Below are 17304 nucleotides of genomic sequence, written 5' to 3'. Positions count from 1 at the left end.
ACAGGCACGCTTGCATACACAGACACATCCATACACAAAGACACACACACAGGCACAGTCACTCACACAGACACTATGTCGTAGCGCAATTCCTATTCGAAGGAATAAAAGCTTATTTTCCACGTTCTATGCCCAACTCTGGTTTTACTTCAGCGAGTACCACGAGGCCTAATGCCTTCCTCGACATTTAATGATTGTTCTTATAGAACCTGCCCTGACCTGTCGCATTAGTAGGACCGAGTGTAGATTTCTGATCTGAGTTGCTGCTATTTTCACACTAGGGTCACGCACGCTTTATTAGATCCAAGTTAAATCGGGAATAGAGGAGAAATTTACACGGAATGTCACGCTTTTTGCTTGATGTATATCAATTCTCCCTGTATTCCTATTCTAACTGCTTCTTTCCAAATTACAACCTTGGCTGCACTTCAAAAGGAATTCATTGGCTGTCAAAGAGCTTTGGGATATCCTGAGGTTAGGATGAGTGCTGCATAAAGGCAAGTCTTTGTCTCCCCCGATCTTCTCCAGCTTTTAGATCTAACAGCACACAGGTTTTCAACTCTGATCTCCCAGTAATTTCCTTCTGCCCTGTTTTTTTGTACTGTTACTGGGGCCCAAATGAAGTTGTGGTACTGATCAGACATGATTCAAAAAAATAGGGTAATGGGGAAGGAGCAGAACATTGCGATTGATTTAGATAGATCTACCAAAGAGCTGGCACGGACACGATGGGCCGAATGGCCTCTCTCATGTGTTATATCATTTTGATTCTATAATCCAAGTGAATGGCGAGACAGGCTGGCGGAGCTGCATGACCGACTCTTGTTCCTGTGTCTCAGAACCCGAAACCTTAACGCCTTCTCAGTAATAATGACACAAGTATTATCAGTAATTATTTCTTATTAGGTAATTCCCGAATTTGCACCATTCTGCTCCCAGCGCTGTGTTCCGGTACAAGTTAATGTTTGTGAAATAACTGCAGCCAGATGGAAACGAGAAACTGATCCCAGAACTAGGGCAGTTAAAGGGATTCACCGAGCGCATGGACCCCGGGAATTAAACAGGTTGTTTCTTTAATTATTATCAACAATAATAATGATGAGACGACAATTATTCAGACCATCGACGACTAAGCGTCAAATATGAAAGACTTAGGGCGCAAGAGAGAGCAAAAAGGCCATCACAAACACCTTTAAACATATATTTGAAGTCAGGGACTGGGGAGGCAAATGGCAATTCACCCCTTTATTTGGAACAAAACAGAAAGTGCTGGAAATACTCAGCAGGTCTGGCAGCATCTGTGGAGAGAGAAGAAGAATTAACATTTCAGGTCTGTGACCTTTCATCAGAACTGGCAAAGGTTAGAAAAGAATTAGATTTTGAGCAAGTGAAGAGGAGGGGAGTGGGGGAGAAAATACAGGGCAGAGGGAAGGAGAGATTAAATGCGTTAATTAAGTGCGTTATTGCTTGTCGTGAAAGAATAATGAGCAGCTCTGACTACATGAAAAGCACATGGTAAAAAAAAATAAAAAAGGCCAGTCATGCTCTGAAGTTATTGAACTCAATGTTCAGTCTGCAAGGCTGTAGAGTTGCCTAATCAGGTGCTGCTCCTCGAGTTGACCTTGATGTTCACTGGAGCACTGGAGCAGGCAAAAGCCACCGGGAGCTCCGCGTCATGCTTTCGGACGGAGGGGAGGTGTTCAGCAAAACAGTCACCCAGTCTGCGTTCGGGCTCCCCTTTATTTGTTTCTTTCGGCCGTTTCTAAAAGGATGTATGTTAAATGAATGAGGAACGTTGCAAATTGGGAGTCAGTTTTGTTTTGTAATTCACTCAGCGATGGAATTACCATTTCAAACCACTGGCGTTGGTCAAACTACCCTCCCCCCCCCCCCCCCCCCAAAAAAAAGGAGAAAGGGAGATAGAGAGAAATGGGGTAAAGGCAGCTGTAAAGAGAACACGAGGGAGAAACAGAGACATAGAAAATATGGAGTGAGGGCTAGCGAGAGAGAGGGTGGGTTTGCTGGAAGGAAGCGAGGAAGAGACATGGAGCAAGAGTCCGAGAAGGAAGGTAAAGAAAGGGGCAATTGTAGAGGGAAAGAGGGAAAAACAGGAAAAAGAGAAAGAGCGAGATTTTTTTTCAAAGGAAAAGACAGAAACTTTTGTCCCATTTTGATGATGGATGTTGAAGGAAGCGCGAAAGCTTTGCAATCACTCACTAACTCGGAGTGACACAGGATTAGGCTGCATCGGGTTATCATTCCAAACCTAATCTGCAGTCAGAAGCTCCAGTAAACGCGGCAGAAGAATCTACCAAAATGAAACTGGGATTACAGTCCAAAATAGTGTAGATTTGGGGACACAATCAAACTGGTAGTGTGGACCATTAAAATATTGTGTGTTTGTGTAAATGTACATGTATATATTTGTGTGTATAGGTATACGTTTGAATATGTATATCCCTGAATTTCCGTATGTGCACATCTGTGTGAGTTATGTAGAGATTTGTGTCTATTGTGTTTCTTTGTGTCCCTATATTTCTGTACATTTGTGAATGTATTTCTGCGGTTTGTTTGCATATGTCTATGTTTTATCTGTGTACATGTATCTGTTACTATTTATGTATATTTTTGTATCTATTTATCTGTATCTGTGCAGATGTTTCATTGCCTATTTGTGTATGTTTCTAGTTTGCTGTATGTTTTTTGAGCATTTACACCGCTGTGATATTAGTTTTTGTGTCTCTGTCTCAATCTCTGTATAGTCTTAACAATACATTTAAACAGGAGATATAAAAAGGATTAATTAAACTACAATTAGATAGGCACACATCAAACAGGACCACAATTCTCATGGTAACATAATACAATAATAATGACAATTATTCATAAAGTAAATTTGATCTGTAGTAAGGTACCCACCTCCCATTGTGTATCATACATTCCCCACTCTCTGCGCTGCTTTCATTCTCTGCTGAGATATTGCTAAACGCAACGAATTCTGAAGTCAACTTTGTGGCGGGGATGAGTTGAGTTGGGTTGGGGTTGGGATGGAGGGGAGGGGAGGGTTGGAGGGGAGCTGGGGTGGGGGCTGGGGGAAGTGTTCAGTTTTGGAGGGGACTCCGTTAATAGCCATTCGCTCTTACAGACACCCAGAACACTGTTGAAGTAATTCTCAACCACTCCGTTCCTAACAAACGTTGGAGCAGGTTTCCTTTTATCAGACCTGTCTAAACATCAACACCCCCACCACCACCCACCACCCCCCCCCCCCCCCCCGCCCCCCCCTCCACACACACACACACACACGCACAAACCCTCCTCTCCAACTCGCACTGGAGACTGGGCCATTAACCCTTCAATGGTTGGACTCTCCTCCCTCCTCTGCCGTCAAAATGCAATTTCAGAGAAGACACACTCACCAATGATTTGACTGTAAGTTTCACTATTTATCAGTGACTCAATGAACCCCTATCGCCTGCCCAAAAAAAACCTTTAAATCACACACACAGATTCTTTGTATATTCTCATCAATATACCTACACAGAAATCAGGGAGAACTGAATTAATTCAATGAGAGTCAGATATCCCCATATTAATCAATACATGAGACTTACTGAAGTTTATTGTTTAAGAATAGTATTGAGTTTAAATTTCTCTCTACCGCTCTTTCTACCTCTCTCTACCCATTCAGATGAGAATGGGTTCAATCCCCGATCACTCCCAGTGTTTTCAATGGCTCCAGTTAAACTGTCTCTTTGCTTTACCAATGAACGTCTCTATACGAAAGGCAGGAAATTACGTTGCGCCTGGCAGTGAATTTAAAAATACCCCCCCCCCCCTTTGAGATGCCGCCTCTCTCCTTTCCCCATACTCTAGAACCCTGTTCACTCACTGACAGATCGGTAACGGGCCGGGCCGGGGAGGGAGACTAACCCTGGGAATATATGATAAAGAATTTGGGCTTTCAGCTCTCCTAATCTTGCGAAGGATGATTTCCTGCCGAAATATGGGCAACAGGTAACCAGGGGGCCCGAGATTGTCTCTGATGACTGAGATCGACCCTCCCTCTCACCGACCCCCCGGTAACTTTTGGAACCCCAGCTCAACTTGTGAACTCTCGGCTGGTTCTGCACTCGGGTTAAAGCCGACTACACATTGGCGGAACTTCTGGACCTCATGGTACTCCAGAGGGATGGGTAACCCTTTCCCAGGAAGACTTCTGCCTCTACTAATGGCGAGACTCTGAGCTTGTCTCTCAATGCATTGTTTTGCTCCTGATCATTTTTTAAAGCGTCTTGTGAATTAAGGCAACCGAAGAGCGACCTAGATAAGGAAGTGATCATCAAAGCATTTATTCCAAAAAAAGCAGCCCCCTGAGTAAGTGTTTGCGGAGGCCGGCAGTATGAGTGATGGAGTCAGTGAGCGGTGCAGAGAGCGGCCGGGAAGCGGAGGCCTGGATAAAGAGGCCAGCGCCGAGAGGGAGAGCTCGTCCGCCTACCAGGGGAGGACAGACACGCCCGGGACTTCCACCTCCACAGCCTTTTCATCAGAAGGCAAAGTGTCCGCGGGAGATCCCGATTACTGCAGGAGGATCCTGGTCAGAGGTAGGAAAAAAGGGGCGGAAAACATTCCAGTTAAAATTAGATATCAATAAAAAACCTCGCTCAACAAACTTTGGGGAGAATGAAAACAAAAACGAACGAAAAACGTGAATGTGGGAAGATGTACGTTTAGGAAGTGCGTTAAACTGGGATAACAAAACTAGAATTCCAAAAATCAGAATTAAAACGCAGAATCTTCTGTTTAAAAAAAAGTCTATTTTCAATGACAAGATTCTCATTGGATGCAAATGTGGGAAATGCTCGGATTTTTTAAAAATTGAAATGAAATCATCGCTAAATTTATTTCCCAATTCTGACCAATTTTCCAGCAAGGGAAGCTACAAAAACCGGCTGATTCTTGCTACCCGCAAAACCCAGCAACAATATTCCGGATCATTGGCGGATTGCCATCGCTTCATTCCTGCACTGGAGTTAGATTTGATAGCGACTTATCTACTTATTAAAAAGAAGCAGTTTTATGAGATCATTATATAATGAAACTACAACCAATTAACTAGGCCAGAAATTACAGTCGCGCGTTTATATTCTATCACGGGGAAACTCTCTCCGAGTCTCGGGGATTTTACAAGAGATCTTCTCCATACTGTCTGTCCCTGGACTCCACTTCTTCCTCGCTTTCTGAATTGATACATGGAAAGCCAATCCCAATTCATTTAAAATTGCCTTCAAATAATCTCCACGTTGATCGCCACAGTCTGTCACGGGGACTCAAAACACACAGCAATCCTTGAGTTTACCCTTAATTTTATTTATTCATTCTCCCCGGTCTGTTTTCATCTTATGTTGCTCATTATTGTTTTTATTGTTTAAAAAAAATCTCCAACAAACTTAATATCCAAACGCCCTTTTCACTTTAACTATATATTTGATGCCCAGAATTATACCTCACTTATTTGAGGTGTGTTTAAGTTGATTTCATAAAACTCGATTCTATAAAATGTATTTTTTTTAATTGAATGTATTTCCACGCGAATAGTTAACTAGAACACAGATGATTAATGTCAACGCATTCCCTATTTTTAAAGTGTGTGTGTTCGATTAAAATCTAGAACATTAGTTTTAAATCGACAGTCTAACTTGTCAATTCCTCATTGAAACTTTCAGTCAGTGTCTTTATCACAGTGTTTTATTTTTCTGTTTTTTTATCTTCTGTTCTTTTGCTGCATATTACCGGTTAATTGGTGACACATCCTTTGCCTTTAGACACAAGTCATAAATGAGGATTTTTATTGCTATAGTTTTTTTCAAACACAGATTTCCACAACGCACCGCACAGAATCAAAATAAAATGGAATGCGATTAGCTGCAAAGAATCCGTCACATCCCCTACCCTCTTGGTTAGTGAAGCGATAACATTACGCATTCGAAAATGTCTCAAATTAATAAAATCACAAAGCAAATCTATTATAAGTTTTGCATTCACAGCCGCTGCGAACTAACTAAATAGACTTAAAATTAAATTCCACATAAATAATGTCATAGTTACAAACTAGCAGGCCCATTGAAACACAACAAACTATAGAAAGGGATTTTTAAAAAGTGTTCATCTGGTTCCATCAGGTATCATTCATCAATTCCTCCACAGTGTCTCATAAATGATATTTATGTTGCAGACTTTATGTGAATTTTGTCACAATATCCCTCCTTGTTTATTTCAGACTGTTTTCTCACTCCATTTCTCTTGCTTAATTAAACATGGAAGCTCTCCCGGACATGATTATTTATTATTCTGTCTCTTCAAAATTCCATAAAGCACACACCTGTCAAGAGAATTCATTCTCACTTCGGCCTAAACCCATTTATACAATTTTGGAAGATGAGAACACGCTCACTGCCTGGCGGACAGAAATAAAACTCTCCATTTTCTTTTTTTGTCTTTTATTTCTGGCCTGATCTGGCGCTGAAACCCGTTTCCGTCAAAGTTTAAATGTTTTCAATCCAAATAGACTTAAAATTAAATTCCACATAAATAATGTCATAGTTACAAACTAGCAGGCCCATTGAAACACAACAAACTATAGAAAGGGATTTTTAAAAAGTATTCATCTGGTTCCATCAGGTATCATTCATCAATTCCTCCACAGTATCTCATAAATGATATTTAAATTCGCAACGAAAGATACAGATAAGATGTCTCTGCTTTCAATTGCCTCTGTCTAACGATTCAATTAAACCTAGATCAGTACAAAAGAATGTGAATATATTTTATCTGATGGGAAACTCATTCAGAGTCGAATATTTATCTCATTTGAAAAAAAACACTTGCCACAGAATCTCTGATTCTTGATAATTACCTGTAAGTGTATAAAAAGGCATTACTTGGTCGAGCTGTTTTATTTTTAGTCGTTTAAATTAGCTCCTTTGTCGCCGATAAATTTAGTTTAGCAGGAGATCTGGAAGGAGTGTGCACTGTTTATTAAACAGATTCGATTCACGACTGATTGAAATAAATCCAAACAGGCGAAGCGTGAGATACTGGAAGGTGCTGACCCGTTGTTGTGGCGAGAACGAATCTACCTTTCTAAACGGGGAATAATGTTTTGCGTCATGTAATTCGGAAAGTCATTGTACAAGACTGAGTGCATCACACAAACCTATCCAGAGAGTAGCATTGCCTGTTGAAATAAACAGCCAGAAATTCCAGTTAGATCCTTATTCCAGTTAGATCCCTATTCCCGATAGATTCCCAATCCTTTCACCCCTCAGAGTGTTTAAAACTGACGTTTCAATCGGGAACTGGTGAGACAAGAGGGAGGGGGGTCAAACACAGGTCAGCAAGTCTATGCTCGTCGCTGATTGACGTGTCAATGCTTAAGTTCATCAGCAGAAAGGGTGACGGGCTGCATTTATATATTCACAGCTTTTAGACTAAAAAACAAATCCCTCCCTCCTCAGCCGCCCGCCTTCCGTCCCAACAAACCAGTTCACCAAAAGAATCATTTTTCAAAAGAATTTGAGACTCACTTGCAAAATTAAAACTTTTAAAACGGGGGTTTATAATAACTGGCGATGCAGTAACCTGTACAATGTTTAGGAAGAATGTTTAATGCAGCATTTAGTTCACGGATAGAAAATGCCCATTCGCTCATTTCGCTCCTTATTCCAAAGCAGGCCAAACCAAGTTAATCTGAGCAGTCCTTTAATATACAGCAACTTTATTATTACCTTGACAGAAATAAGGCTGGTGTCAGCAGATATCAATTCTGCAAATACCCACCTCCAGCCGGAAAAGATTCTCAGTGTAGAAAAGACACAAATACATTTGCAATCGACAGGGCCGCGGCGGGAAATAAACTTCAACCATTCTTGTAATTTCTACTTCAGACAATTAAAGGCACTGCTTTCCCAGGTCGGAACCGATTTTTATTTGACTTCGTTTTACTCATTTTAAACGACTGTTGGAAAATGTCGTGTGGGGGTTGTGTTATTCCAAAAATTAAATCCATCTATCTTCAATATTTCATATACAGGAAAACGATAAACTTCGGTCCGCAATCATTAAGATGCATTTTTTCCTGAATATTTTCATCGTTGCATAAAAGTAAACTTGTAGCAAATAGAGAAAATAGTTTAAATTCCAGAAAGATTTCAAATACAATCCAGCGAATGGTTTGATAATGGGCCCATGGTTTGCGGTTTAATGCTCAGTCCTGGACAATATCCTTTCTCTGTTTCATTTCCTATCTCTTTTCCTGTAAACTGGGCTTTACTTTCAGTGTTCCTCTCTCTCCCTTTCCCTCTTCCCCTCTCTTTTAAAATACAGGGACACACAGGGGTTCGGCTCTGTCCCTCATGACGGCAGGGGAGGGATCTGTAAGCTGGTTAACACACTATTAAATCTTCGTTTTAACTCAAGACACTTTAAATAATTCTAAATTTACTCCGTTATTTCCCAGCCGAGTGCTGGGGACGGGCTCCTGCCAAATTTCTTTAAAATTCAAGCTCTGTTTTGCTCCTTTTGCCCATATCTGTATCTCTCTCTCTTCCTTTCTGTGTCTCCCTCTCTCCAGGTCTATATCTGTTACCAATATAAAAACAAGAAATGCTGGAACCACTCAGCAGGTCTGGCAGCATCTGTGAAAAGAGAAGCAGAGTTAACGTTTCGGGTCAGTGACCCTTCTTCGGAACCCTATATTTGTTACCCTTCGATTGTGTAACCCCCTCTCTTTCGCTCATCTCTTCGATAAGGATATCGTTCTTCCCCCTTTCTATTATATCCTCCGTTCCTATCCTTCCTGTTTGGCATCTCTTTCCGCCTCTCTATATTCTGCACATATTTCTCTCGTTCTGCATCTCTCTACACCAGTCTCTGTCCCAGTCTATATCCCTCTCTCTCTCTCTCCATTCTGTACCTCTCATTTTTCCTCTCTCATTTTGTATCTGTCCATTCACGTATCTTCCCTAATTTAGATTTTATCTCTCTCCCATTCTGTCTGTCTCTCTATCTCAATTATTTCTACCTCTCTGAAACTCGCTCTCCTTTCACAGATTCTCGGCCATGTTTCATAAACAACTCTATCCGTGTTTTGATCACACAGCAAAGGAATCTCGTGTGTAAGCGGTGAACACTAACAATAAAAAATAAAGTGGGGAAACAGACAAATAAAAATAAGGTGAAATGTGAAACAAAGGAGCGAGAAATGTAGAAGTGCACAGAAAGAGGGACAAAGCTAACGGTGGCAGAGAGACACAGCGGAGAACCTTGGAATTTATTTGGAAGTTAAAATAAAACGGGAACTTAACATATTGAAATAAAACTAAAACGGAAACTTGATGAAATCAAATTAAAATGGAATTAGAGAGAAGCAGAAAAGTTCACCAAGAAATGAAAGAGGTTGAAATGTTTGGGTCGAAGAGTTAATCCTTCTGTCTTCCTCGGTTAGATGCTAAAGGGACGATCCGTGAGATTGTGCTCCCGAAAGGACTAGATCTGGACCGGCCAAAGCGGACTCGAACCTCCTTCACCGCCGAGCAGCTGTACCGCCTCGAGATGGAGTTCCAGCGGTGTCAGTACGTGGTGGGCCGGGAGCGCACCGAGCTAGCTAGGCAGCTCAATCTGTCTGAGACTCAGGTACTGTGCTGGGGGCTTTTACATATAGACAGGAGGTGCACCTACACTGCTACATGGCTCTCCCTACACTGTTACTACCCCTACTCTGCCTTACTCCGTCTGTCTGTATTTTAGCTTCAAGAGGGTCTTTCATTCACTTTACTTCAAGAACCCCCCCAATCAGAAAGGCCCCTCCATTTCTCATTTGAATGAGTCTATGAAACACAAACTAGAAATGTGAGCTGAGAACTGAGTGTAGAATTTCATGTATCCCTACCTGAATAAGTGGCTCAGTTGGTAGCAATGTATTTCATTGATCATCAGTTCCAGGTCCTACTCCAGACATCATAATACACCAGTACGGTACTGAGGGAGTGCTGCACTGTCAGCAGTGTCATCCTCCGGCTGAGATGAAATGAAGGCTGCCTACCCTCTTAGCGGCTGGTAGAAGATCCCATTTCAAAGAAGAGCAGGGGAATTATCCCTGGTGTCCTGGCCAATATTTATCCCACAGCCAACATCACAAAAAAAACCAGATAATCTGCTCATTATCCCATTGCTGTTTATGGGAGCACAAATTGGCGACTGGATTAAAGAACAAAGAACAGTACAGCACAGGAACAGGCCATTCGGCCCTCCAAGCCTGCGCCGATCTTGATGCCTGTCTAAACTAAAACCTTCTGCACTTCCGGGGACCGTATCCCTCTATTCCCATCCTATTCATGTATTTGTCAAGATGCCTCTTAAACGTCGCTATTGTACCTGCTTCCACCACCTCCCCCGACAACAAGTTCCAGGCACTCACCACCCTCTGTGTAAAGAACTTGCCTCGCACATGCCCTCTAAACTTTGCCCCTCGCACCTTAAACCTATGTCCCCTAGTAACTGACTCTTCCACCCTGGGAAAAAGCTTCTGACTATCCACTCTGTCCATGCTGCTCATAACTTTGTAAACCTCTATCATGTCGCCCCTCCACCTCCGTCGTTCCAGTGAAAACAATCTGAGTTTATCCAACCTCTCCTCATAGCTAATGCCCTCCAGACCAGGCAACATCCTGGTAAACCTCCTCTGTACCCTCTCCAAAGCCTTCACGTCCTTCTGGTAGTGTGGTGACCAGAATTGCACGCAATATTCTAAGTGTGGCCTAACTAAGGTTCTGTACAGCTGCAACATGACTTGCTAATTTTTACACTCTATGCCCTGACTGATGAAGGCAAGCATGCCGTATGCCTTCTTGACTACCTTATCCACCTGCGTTGTCACTTTGTGACCTGTGGACCTGTACGCCCAGATCTCTCTGCCTGTCAATACTCCTAAGGGTTCTGCCATTTACTGTATACCTCCCACCTGCATTAGATCTTCCAAAATCCATTACCTCACATTTGTCCGGATTAAACTCCATCTGCCATTTCTCCGCCCAAGTCTCCAACCGATCTATATCCTGCTGTATCTTCTGACAATCCTCATCACTATCCGCAACTCCACCAACCTTTGTGTCGTCCGCAAACTTATTAATCAGACCAGCTACATTTTCCTCCAAATCATTTATATATACTACAAACAGCAAAGGAGAATATCACAGCTGTACTGCGGGAGGACATCTCGGAGGGGTCATACAGCGGGGCAATATGCATGAAGCTCAGGAATAGGAAGGGTGCAGTCATGATGTTGGGGGTTTACTACAGGCCACCCAACAGTCATCGGGAGGTAGAGGAGCAGATATGTAGACAGATTTTGGAAAGATGTAAAAGCAACAGGGCTGTAGTGGTGGGTGATTTTAACTTCCCCTATATTGACTGGGACTCACTTAGTGCTAGGGGCTTGGATGGGGCAGAATTTGTGAGGAGCATCCAGGAGGGCTTCCTAAAACAATATGTAGATAGTCCAACTAGGGAAAGGGCCGTACTGGACCTGGTATTGGGGAATGAGCCCGGCCAGGTGGTCGAAGTCTCAGTAGGGGAGCATTTCGGGAACAGTGACCATAATTCCATAAGTTCTAAGGTACTTGTGGATAAGGATAAGAGTAGTCCTCGGGTGAAGGTGCTAAATTGGGGGAAGGCTAATTATAACAATATTAGGCAGGAACTGAAGAATTTAGATTGGGGGAGGCTGTTTGAGGGTAAATCAACATCTGACATGTGGGAGTATTTCAAACGTCAGTTGATTAGAATCCAGGACTGGTATGTTCCTGTGAGGAAGAAGGATAAGTTTGGCAAGTTTAGGGAACCTTGGATAACGAGGAATATTGTGAGCCTAGTCAAAAAGAAAAAGGAAGCATTTGTAAGGGCTAGAAGGCTGGGAACAGACGAAGCCCTTGAGGAAAAATTTAGAGTCATAGAGTCATAGAGAAACACAGCACTGAAACAGGCCCTTCGGCCCACCGAATCTATGGAACTCTTTCTTATAGTTCTGCGTGTTGCTGTATATGCATGGTTCGGTATGTAAATACTTGTGCAACCCAAAACATACATCTGTCTGGGTGTGCATATATCTTTACTGCAGGTGGGCTGTAGTTGCAGCTACGAACTGCTGTTGAATTAGAGAATAGGTGTTTAATAACAATGGAGATGTTTGTTAAGTGTTAGCTGTGGTCAGTGGGTAGCACTCTTAACGAGTCAGAAGGCGGGTTCGTAGTCCCACTCCAGAGACTTTGACCACAAAAATCTAAGCTGACACTTCCAGTGCAGTGCAGAGGGAGTGTTGCACTGTCAGCAGGTGCTGCTTTTTGGATTAAATATTAAACTAAGGCCTCCTCTGCCCTCTCAGGTGGATGTAAGAGATCCCATGACACTATTTCGAAGAAAAGTAGGGGAGTTCTCCCCGTTGTCCTGGCCAATATTTATCTCTCAACCAACACTGCTAAAAACAGATGATCTGGTCATTACCACCCTGTTTGTGGGAGCTTGCTGTGCACAAATTGGCTGCCTTCTTGAACTGCTGCAGTCCGTGTGGTATAGGCACATGAACAAGGTTGTTAAGGAAGGAGTTCCAGGATTTTGACCTTATTGTGATGAAAAAAACATTGTGATGCAAGTGCTTCTATTTTTATAATCTTTTTGAGCATTCATGGTTGAAGATTGTGGAGATGGATTCATTTGGGACTGAAGTGATTCCATAGATCCTAGACTTTGTTTTTTGTTCAAAAGGTGACTGGAACGACTTTGTTTAAAAACAACTTTTACGGTCACATGTCTTAAGCTAAATAAACAACAGAAGTCTTGGTGACTAGGGGGAGTTGTTTACAGAGAAGTGACATGTCAAGATTTATGGAGGTCAAGAGTTGATTTCATTTTGGAATATTGTTTTCAGTCAGTTGGGTTTGTAGCCTGCTGAGAGAAACACCCAGTTCATCTTTTCTCCACCTCTCTGAGAAACCCTGAAAATCCAGTGTGTGATAGCTGAAACCCCTGATGCTGCATTTCTCCTGGCAAGCCTGCTAGACTAATCCTCGAAGTTGCCTGAAGAGAACTGCTCCAAAAATATTCCAGTGGCAGCCGTCCATTCATATTTGGGATGCCAGAATAAGGGACAATTGACATCATTCCATATCTTCTCTTTCAAGAATTAACAAGTATTTGGCCAAAGTATTTTTTTGTCTTTTTTGAAAAATGATTTCTGGAGGGAAAACATCTTTTCTGTTTCTTTAACTGCTGTGTGTGGCTAATTTTAGAAGGGAACTTTCATATTTCAATCTGTGTGTTTATGCTTTGCATCTTTACTGGATAAGTCTTGTTTTATAATAAATCAATAATTTTATTGTTATTGAAGAAATCTGGTTGGTGGATTTTATTCTGGAATAAAAATAGAGTATATAATTGATCGTATCAGAAACTGGGTAAACATTTAAATATATCTTGTGACCTGTGGAGAAATGGAACAGGAGAAAGACAGTGTATTCCTCCCACCTCGGTTGTACAATCCGGCCATTACCACCCTATTAGCGGGCTCTCAATTATGAGGAAAGTGCTATCAAGTGGCACTTTAACAGCAATTCTCAGTTTGGTTCCGCCAGTACCACTCATTCCCAAACCTCATTGCAGGGATGGACAATAAATGCTGGCCTGGCCAGCGACGCCCAAATCCCATGAATGAATAAATTTTTAAAAAGCCTTGGTCCAAACATAGACAAAATAGCTGAATTCCAGATGTGAGGGGAGGTGTGGGTGACTGCCTTGACAATAAGGTAGCATTTGACCGAGTGTGGCATCCAGGAGCCCAAGTAAAATTGAAGTCAATGGGAAAACTCTCCACTGCCTGGAGGCAGACCTAGCACAAAGAAAGATCGTTATACACTAACCATCTCATACCCAGGACATCACTGCAGGAGTACCTCAGGGTAGTGTCCTAGGCTAAGCACCTTCAGCTGCTTCATCAATGACCTTACCTCCAACATAAGTTAGAAGTGGGGATGTTCGTTGATGATTGCATGGTGTTCACTACTGAAGCAGTCCATGTCCACATGCAGCAAGACATGGACAACATTCAGGTTTCAATTGATAAGTGGCTAGTAACATTTGTGCCACACAAGTGCCAATCTCCAACAAGAGAGAGTCTGACCATCTTCCCTTAACATTTGATGGCATTATGATTGCTGAATCCTCCACCATCAATATCCTGGGGGTTACCATTGACCAGAAACTGAACTGGAGTAGCCACATAAATAGTGTGGCTATAAGAGCAGGTCAGAGGCTGTGAATCCTGCAATGAGTAACTCACCTCCTGACTCCCCAAAGCCTGTCCACCATCTACAAGGTACAAGTCAGGATGTGATGGAATACTCTCCACTTGCCAGGATGGGTGCAGCTCCAACAACACCTCATACATTCACTCCCTCCACCACCGAAGCACAGTGGCAGCAGTGTGTACCACCTACAAGATGCTCTGCAGAACTCATCAAAGTTCCTTCAACAACATCTTCCAATCCTGTGACCTCTACCACCCAGAAGGACAACGGCAGCAGATGCATGGGAACACCACCACCTGCAAGTTCACCTCCAAGCAACACAGCATCCTGACTTGGAACTATATCGCCGTTCCTTTACTGTCACTGGGTCAAAATCCTGGAACTCCCTTCCTAACAGCACTGTGGGTGTACCCGATCCCCATGGACTGCAGTGGTTCAAGAAGAAGGCTCACCTCTACCTACTCAAGGGCAATTAGGGATGGGCAACAAATGCTGGCCTAGCCAGTGACGCCCACATCCCATGAAAGAATAAATAAATAAAAGTACATAAAGGAGAAATAATAGGGTATAGAGATAGGATGAGATGAAGCAGGGTTGGAGCCCAAACTCTGGCATGCAGCAGTTGGGCTGAATGGCCTGTATCTGTGCTGTTAATTCTATGCAGTTCAATCCTCTATTTATATTGATGGTGCCTCCTCCACAGTGACTTTGTGTGTTAAATGACAGATCTACTAATATTCCCAGATCTCTTTCAATCTCACTTTTCTATGTTGTTTTCGAACATTCACAATGAAGGAGTCTGGTGTTGAGAAAGCACATCCCTTTGGCCTTTCCTCCAGTGTTAGCTCACATTATATTGTTGCATGCTGACTTCAAGAGGAAGTTGGATGGCCACTTGAGAGAAATTGACTTGCAGGGCTGCGGGGGATTGAGCCGGGGAGTGAGACTGACTGGATAGCTCTGTGGAGAGCCAGCGTGGACTCGATGGGCTGAATGGCCTCCTTCTGTGCCGTAAATGACTCTATGTCTCTATGACATGCTCTGCACTCCTAACTCAATGTGGGGGCAGGGACTGGTTCCAAAAGCTCCGAGCCCAGAGGATGACACATATTTCCTATGAAATGTTGTTGCCAGGTTGACATATTAGCCTGAAGGAAACCAGGATGACCTTTGCCAGTGACGTGCAAGTTCCTGGGGCCAGTGGAAATATGTGCATCTGCTGTGTGGCCAGAAGCACTTGTCAAGAGGCATTCAGATAGGTGTGTGTGGTAAGAATGCCTGAGCACAATCCTCACCAGTTCATTTTAAGCTTTCCAAACCCGTTGAGGTTTTTGAAATGACTAAGGGATTCGATAGGGCTGATATAGAGAGGACAATGCCTCTCGTGGGGCAAATCCAGAACAAGGGGTCACAATTGTTTAACTTGTGACCAGCTCTCCTGAAGGTTTTGACTCTTTGTCTGCCACGGTTTCATGGGTGCAGCCACCAGCAGTGACCCTCACATCCAGACTGAATCCGCTAATGTGCCTGACAGTGTCCCAGGGCATGGGAAACAAGCTTAGAATGAAGGAAGACCATTCAAGAGGGAAATTGAGAAACAGTTTCTCACACATAGGGTAGTGAAAATATTGAACACTTCCCCCTAAAGGGTTTGAATGCTGGGGCTCAGTTGCAGTTTTCAAGACAGAGATTGATAGACTCTTGTTGGGTAGGGGTATTGGGGAGTAAGGAGCAAATTCACATAAGTAGGGTTGAGGTTAAAATCAGCCATGATCTAATTGAATGCCGAAGCAGGCTTGACGGGCTGAATGGCCTCCTCCTGTCCCTATGTGATAGGCTTCAGGGGCTGAATGGCCTCCTCCTGTTCCTGTGTAAGAGGCTGGAGGGGCTGAATGGCCTCCTCCTGTTCCTGTGTAAGAGGCTGGAGGGGCTGAATGGCCTCCTCCTGTTCCTGTGTAAGAGGCTGGAGGAGCTGAATGGCCTCCTCCTGTTCCTGCGTAACAGGCTGGAGGGGCTGAATGGCCTCCTTCTGTTCCTATGTAACAGGCTCGAGGGGCTGAATGGCCTCCTCCTGTTCCTGTGTCTGATGACTGAGTTGGCAAAGTGCTTCAAGGTAAATCACACAGATCAGCCGGTCCCAGATTCCATTCCCAGGTTTGTACTGAGTAAGTTGATCACAGCTGGGTTAGTGCAAATGGACCTGAGCATCCCTGGGACTAGGGAGGTCACAAATCAGCCAGGGTGTGGCTGCAAGGCATGTATGTGGCACATCAGATAAGGGGACGTTTGGACTGGAGAGTAACATTATAGCACTGTGCTGTAGCGTGTGTTCATATCCATATAAAGCCAGTTTCTGGAGCTGCTAAAGTGGTGAAAAGACTGAACAGTCAGGAGCTGGTGAGGAGGAAGTTAGAAAGAAGAAATGGCAACACTGATCCCTACAGATTTCTTGGTGTATTGCTGCAGTGCATCTTGTAGATGGTACACACTGCCGCCACTGCGCGTCGGTGGTGGAGGGAGTGAATGTTTGTCGATGGGGTGCCAATCAAACGGGCTGCTTTGACCTGGATGGTGTCGAGCTTCTTGAGTGTTGTTGGAGCTGCACCCATCCAGGCAAGTGGAGAGTATTCCATCACACTCCTGACTTGTGCCTTGTAGATGGTGGACAGGCTTTGGGGAGTCAGGAGGTGAGTTACTCGCTGCAGGATTCCTAGCCTCTGACCTGCTCTTGTAGCCATGGTATTTATGTGGCTACTCCAGTTCAGTTTCTGACTCTTCTATCTCTCTGTGAATCCCATTTTCTCTCTTTATTTTGCTTTCTGTACATGATTTAGCATTGAATTAACTTTTCAAATGTACACCTCCTGGTTCAGATCTGCATAACTTATTAAGAATTCTTCAAAATGATTAGTTAAGGAGATAAATAGTTGCTTGCCCCATTCACACA

The 17304-nt window shown here is 43.3% G+C and overlaps 1 protein-coding gene across 1 annotated transcript in view; it reads left to right on the top strand.

The window, feature by feature from the left end:
• Positions 1-4402: 4402 nt before the first annotated feature.
• The window catches only part of vax2 (ventral anterior homeobox 2), a 364581-nt gene continuing 351679 nt past the window's right edge, over positions 4403-17304 (top strand). The window contains exons 1-2 of the mRNA XM_068040811.1: positions 4403-4604; positions 9506-9693. Of these exons, the coding sequence (XP_067896912.1) occupies positions 4403-4604; positions 9506-9693 (390 nt within the window). The remainder of the gene's footprint in view (positions 4605-9505; positions 9694-17304) is intronic.

The sequence above is a fragment of the Heterodontus francisci genome, chromosome 1 (genome assembly GCF_036365525.1).
Source record: "Heterodontus francisci isolate sHetFra1 chromosome 1, sHetFra1.hap1, whole genome shotgun sequence".
Classification (NCBI taxonomy): domain Eukaryota; kingdom Metazoa; phylum Chordata; class Chondrichthyes; order Heterodontiformes; family Heterodontidae; genus Heterodontus; species Heterodontus francisci.
The sequence above is the reverse complement of the archived record's forward strand: the minus strand, read 5'-3'. Positions and strand labels throughout refer to the sequence as shown.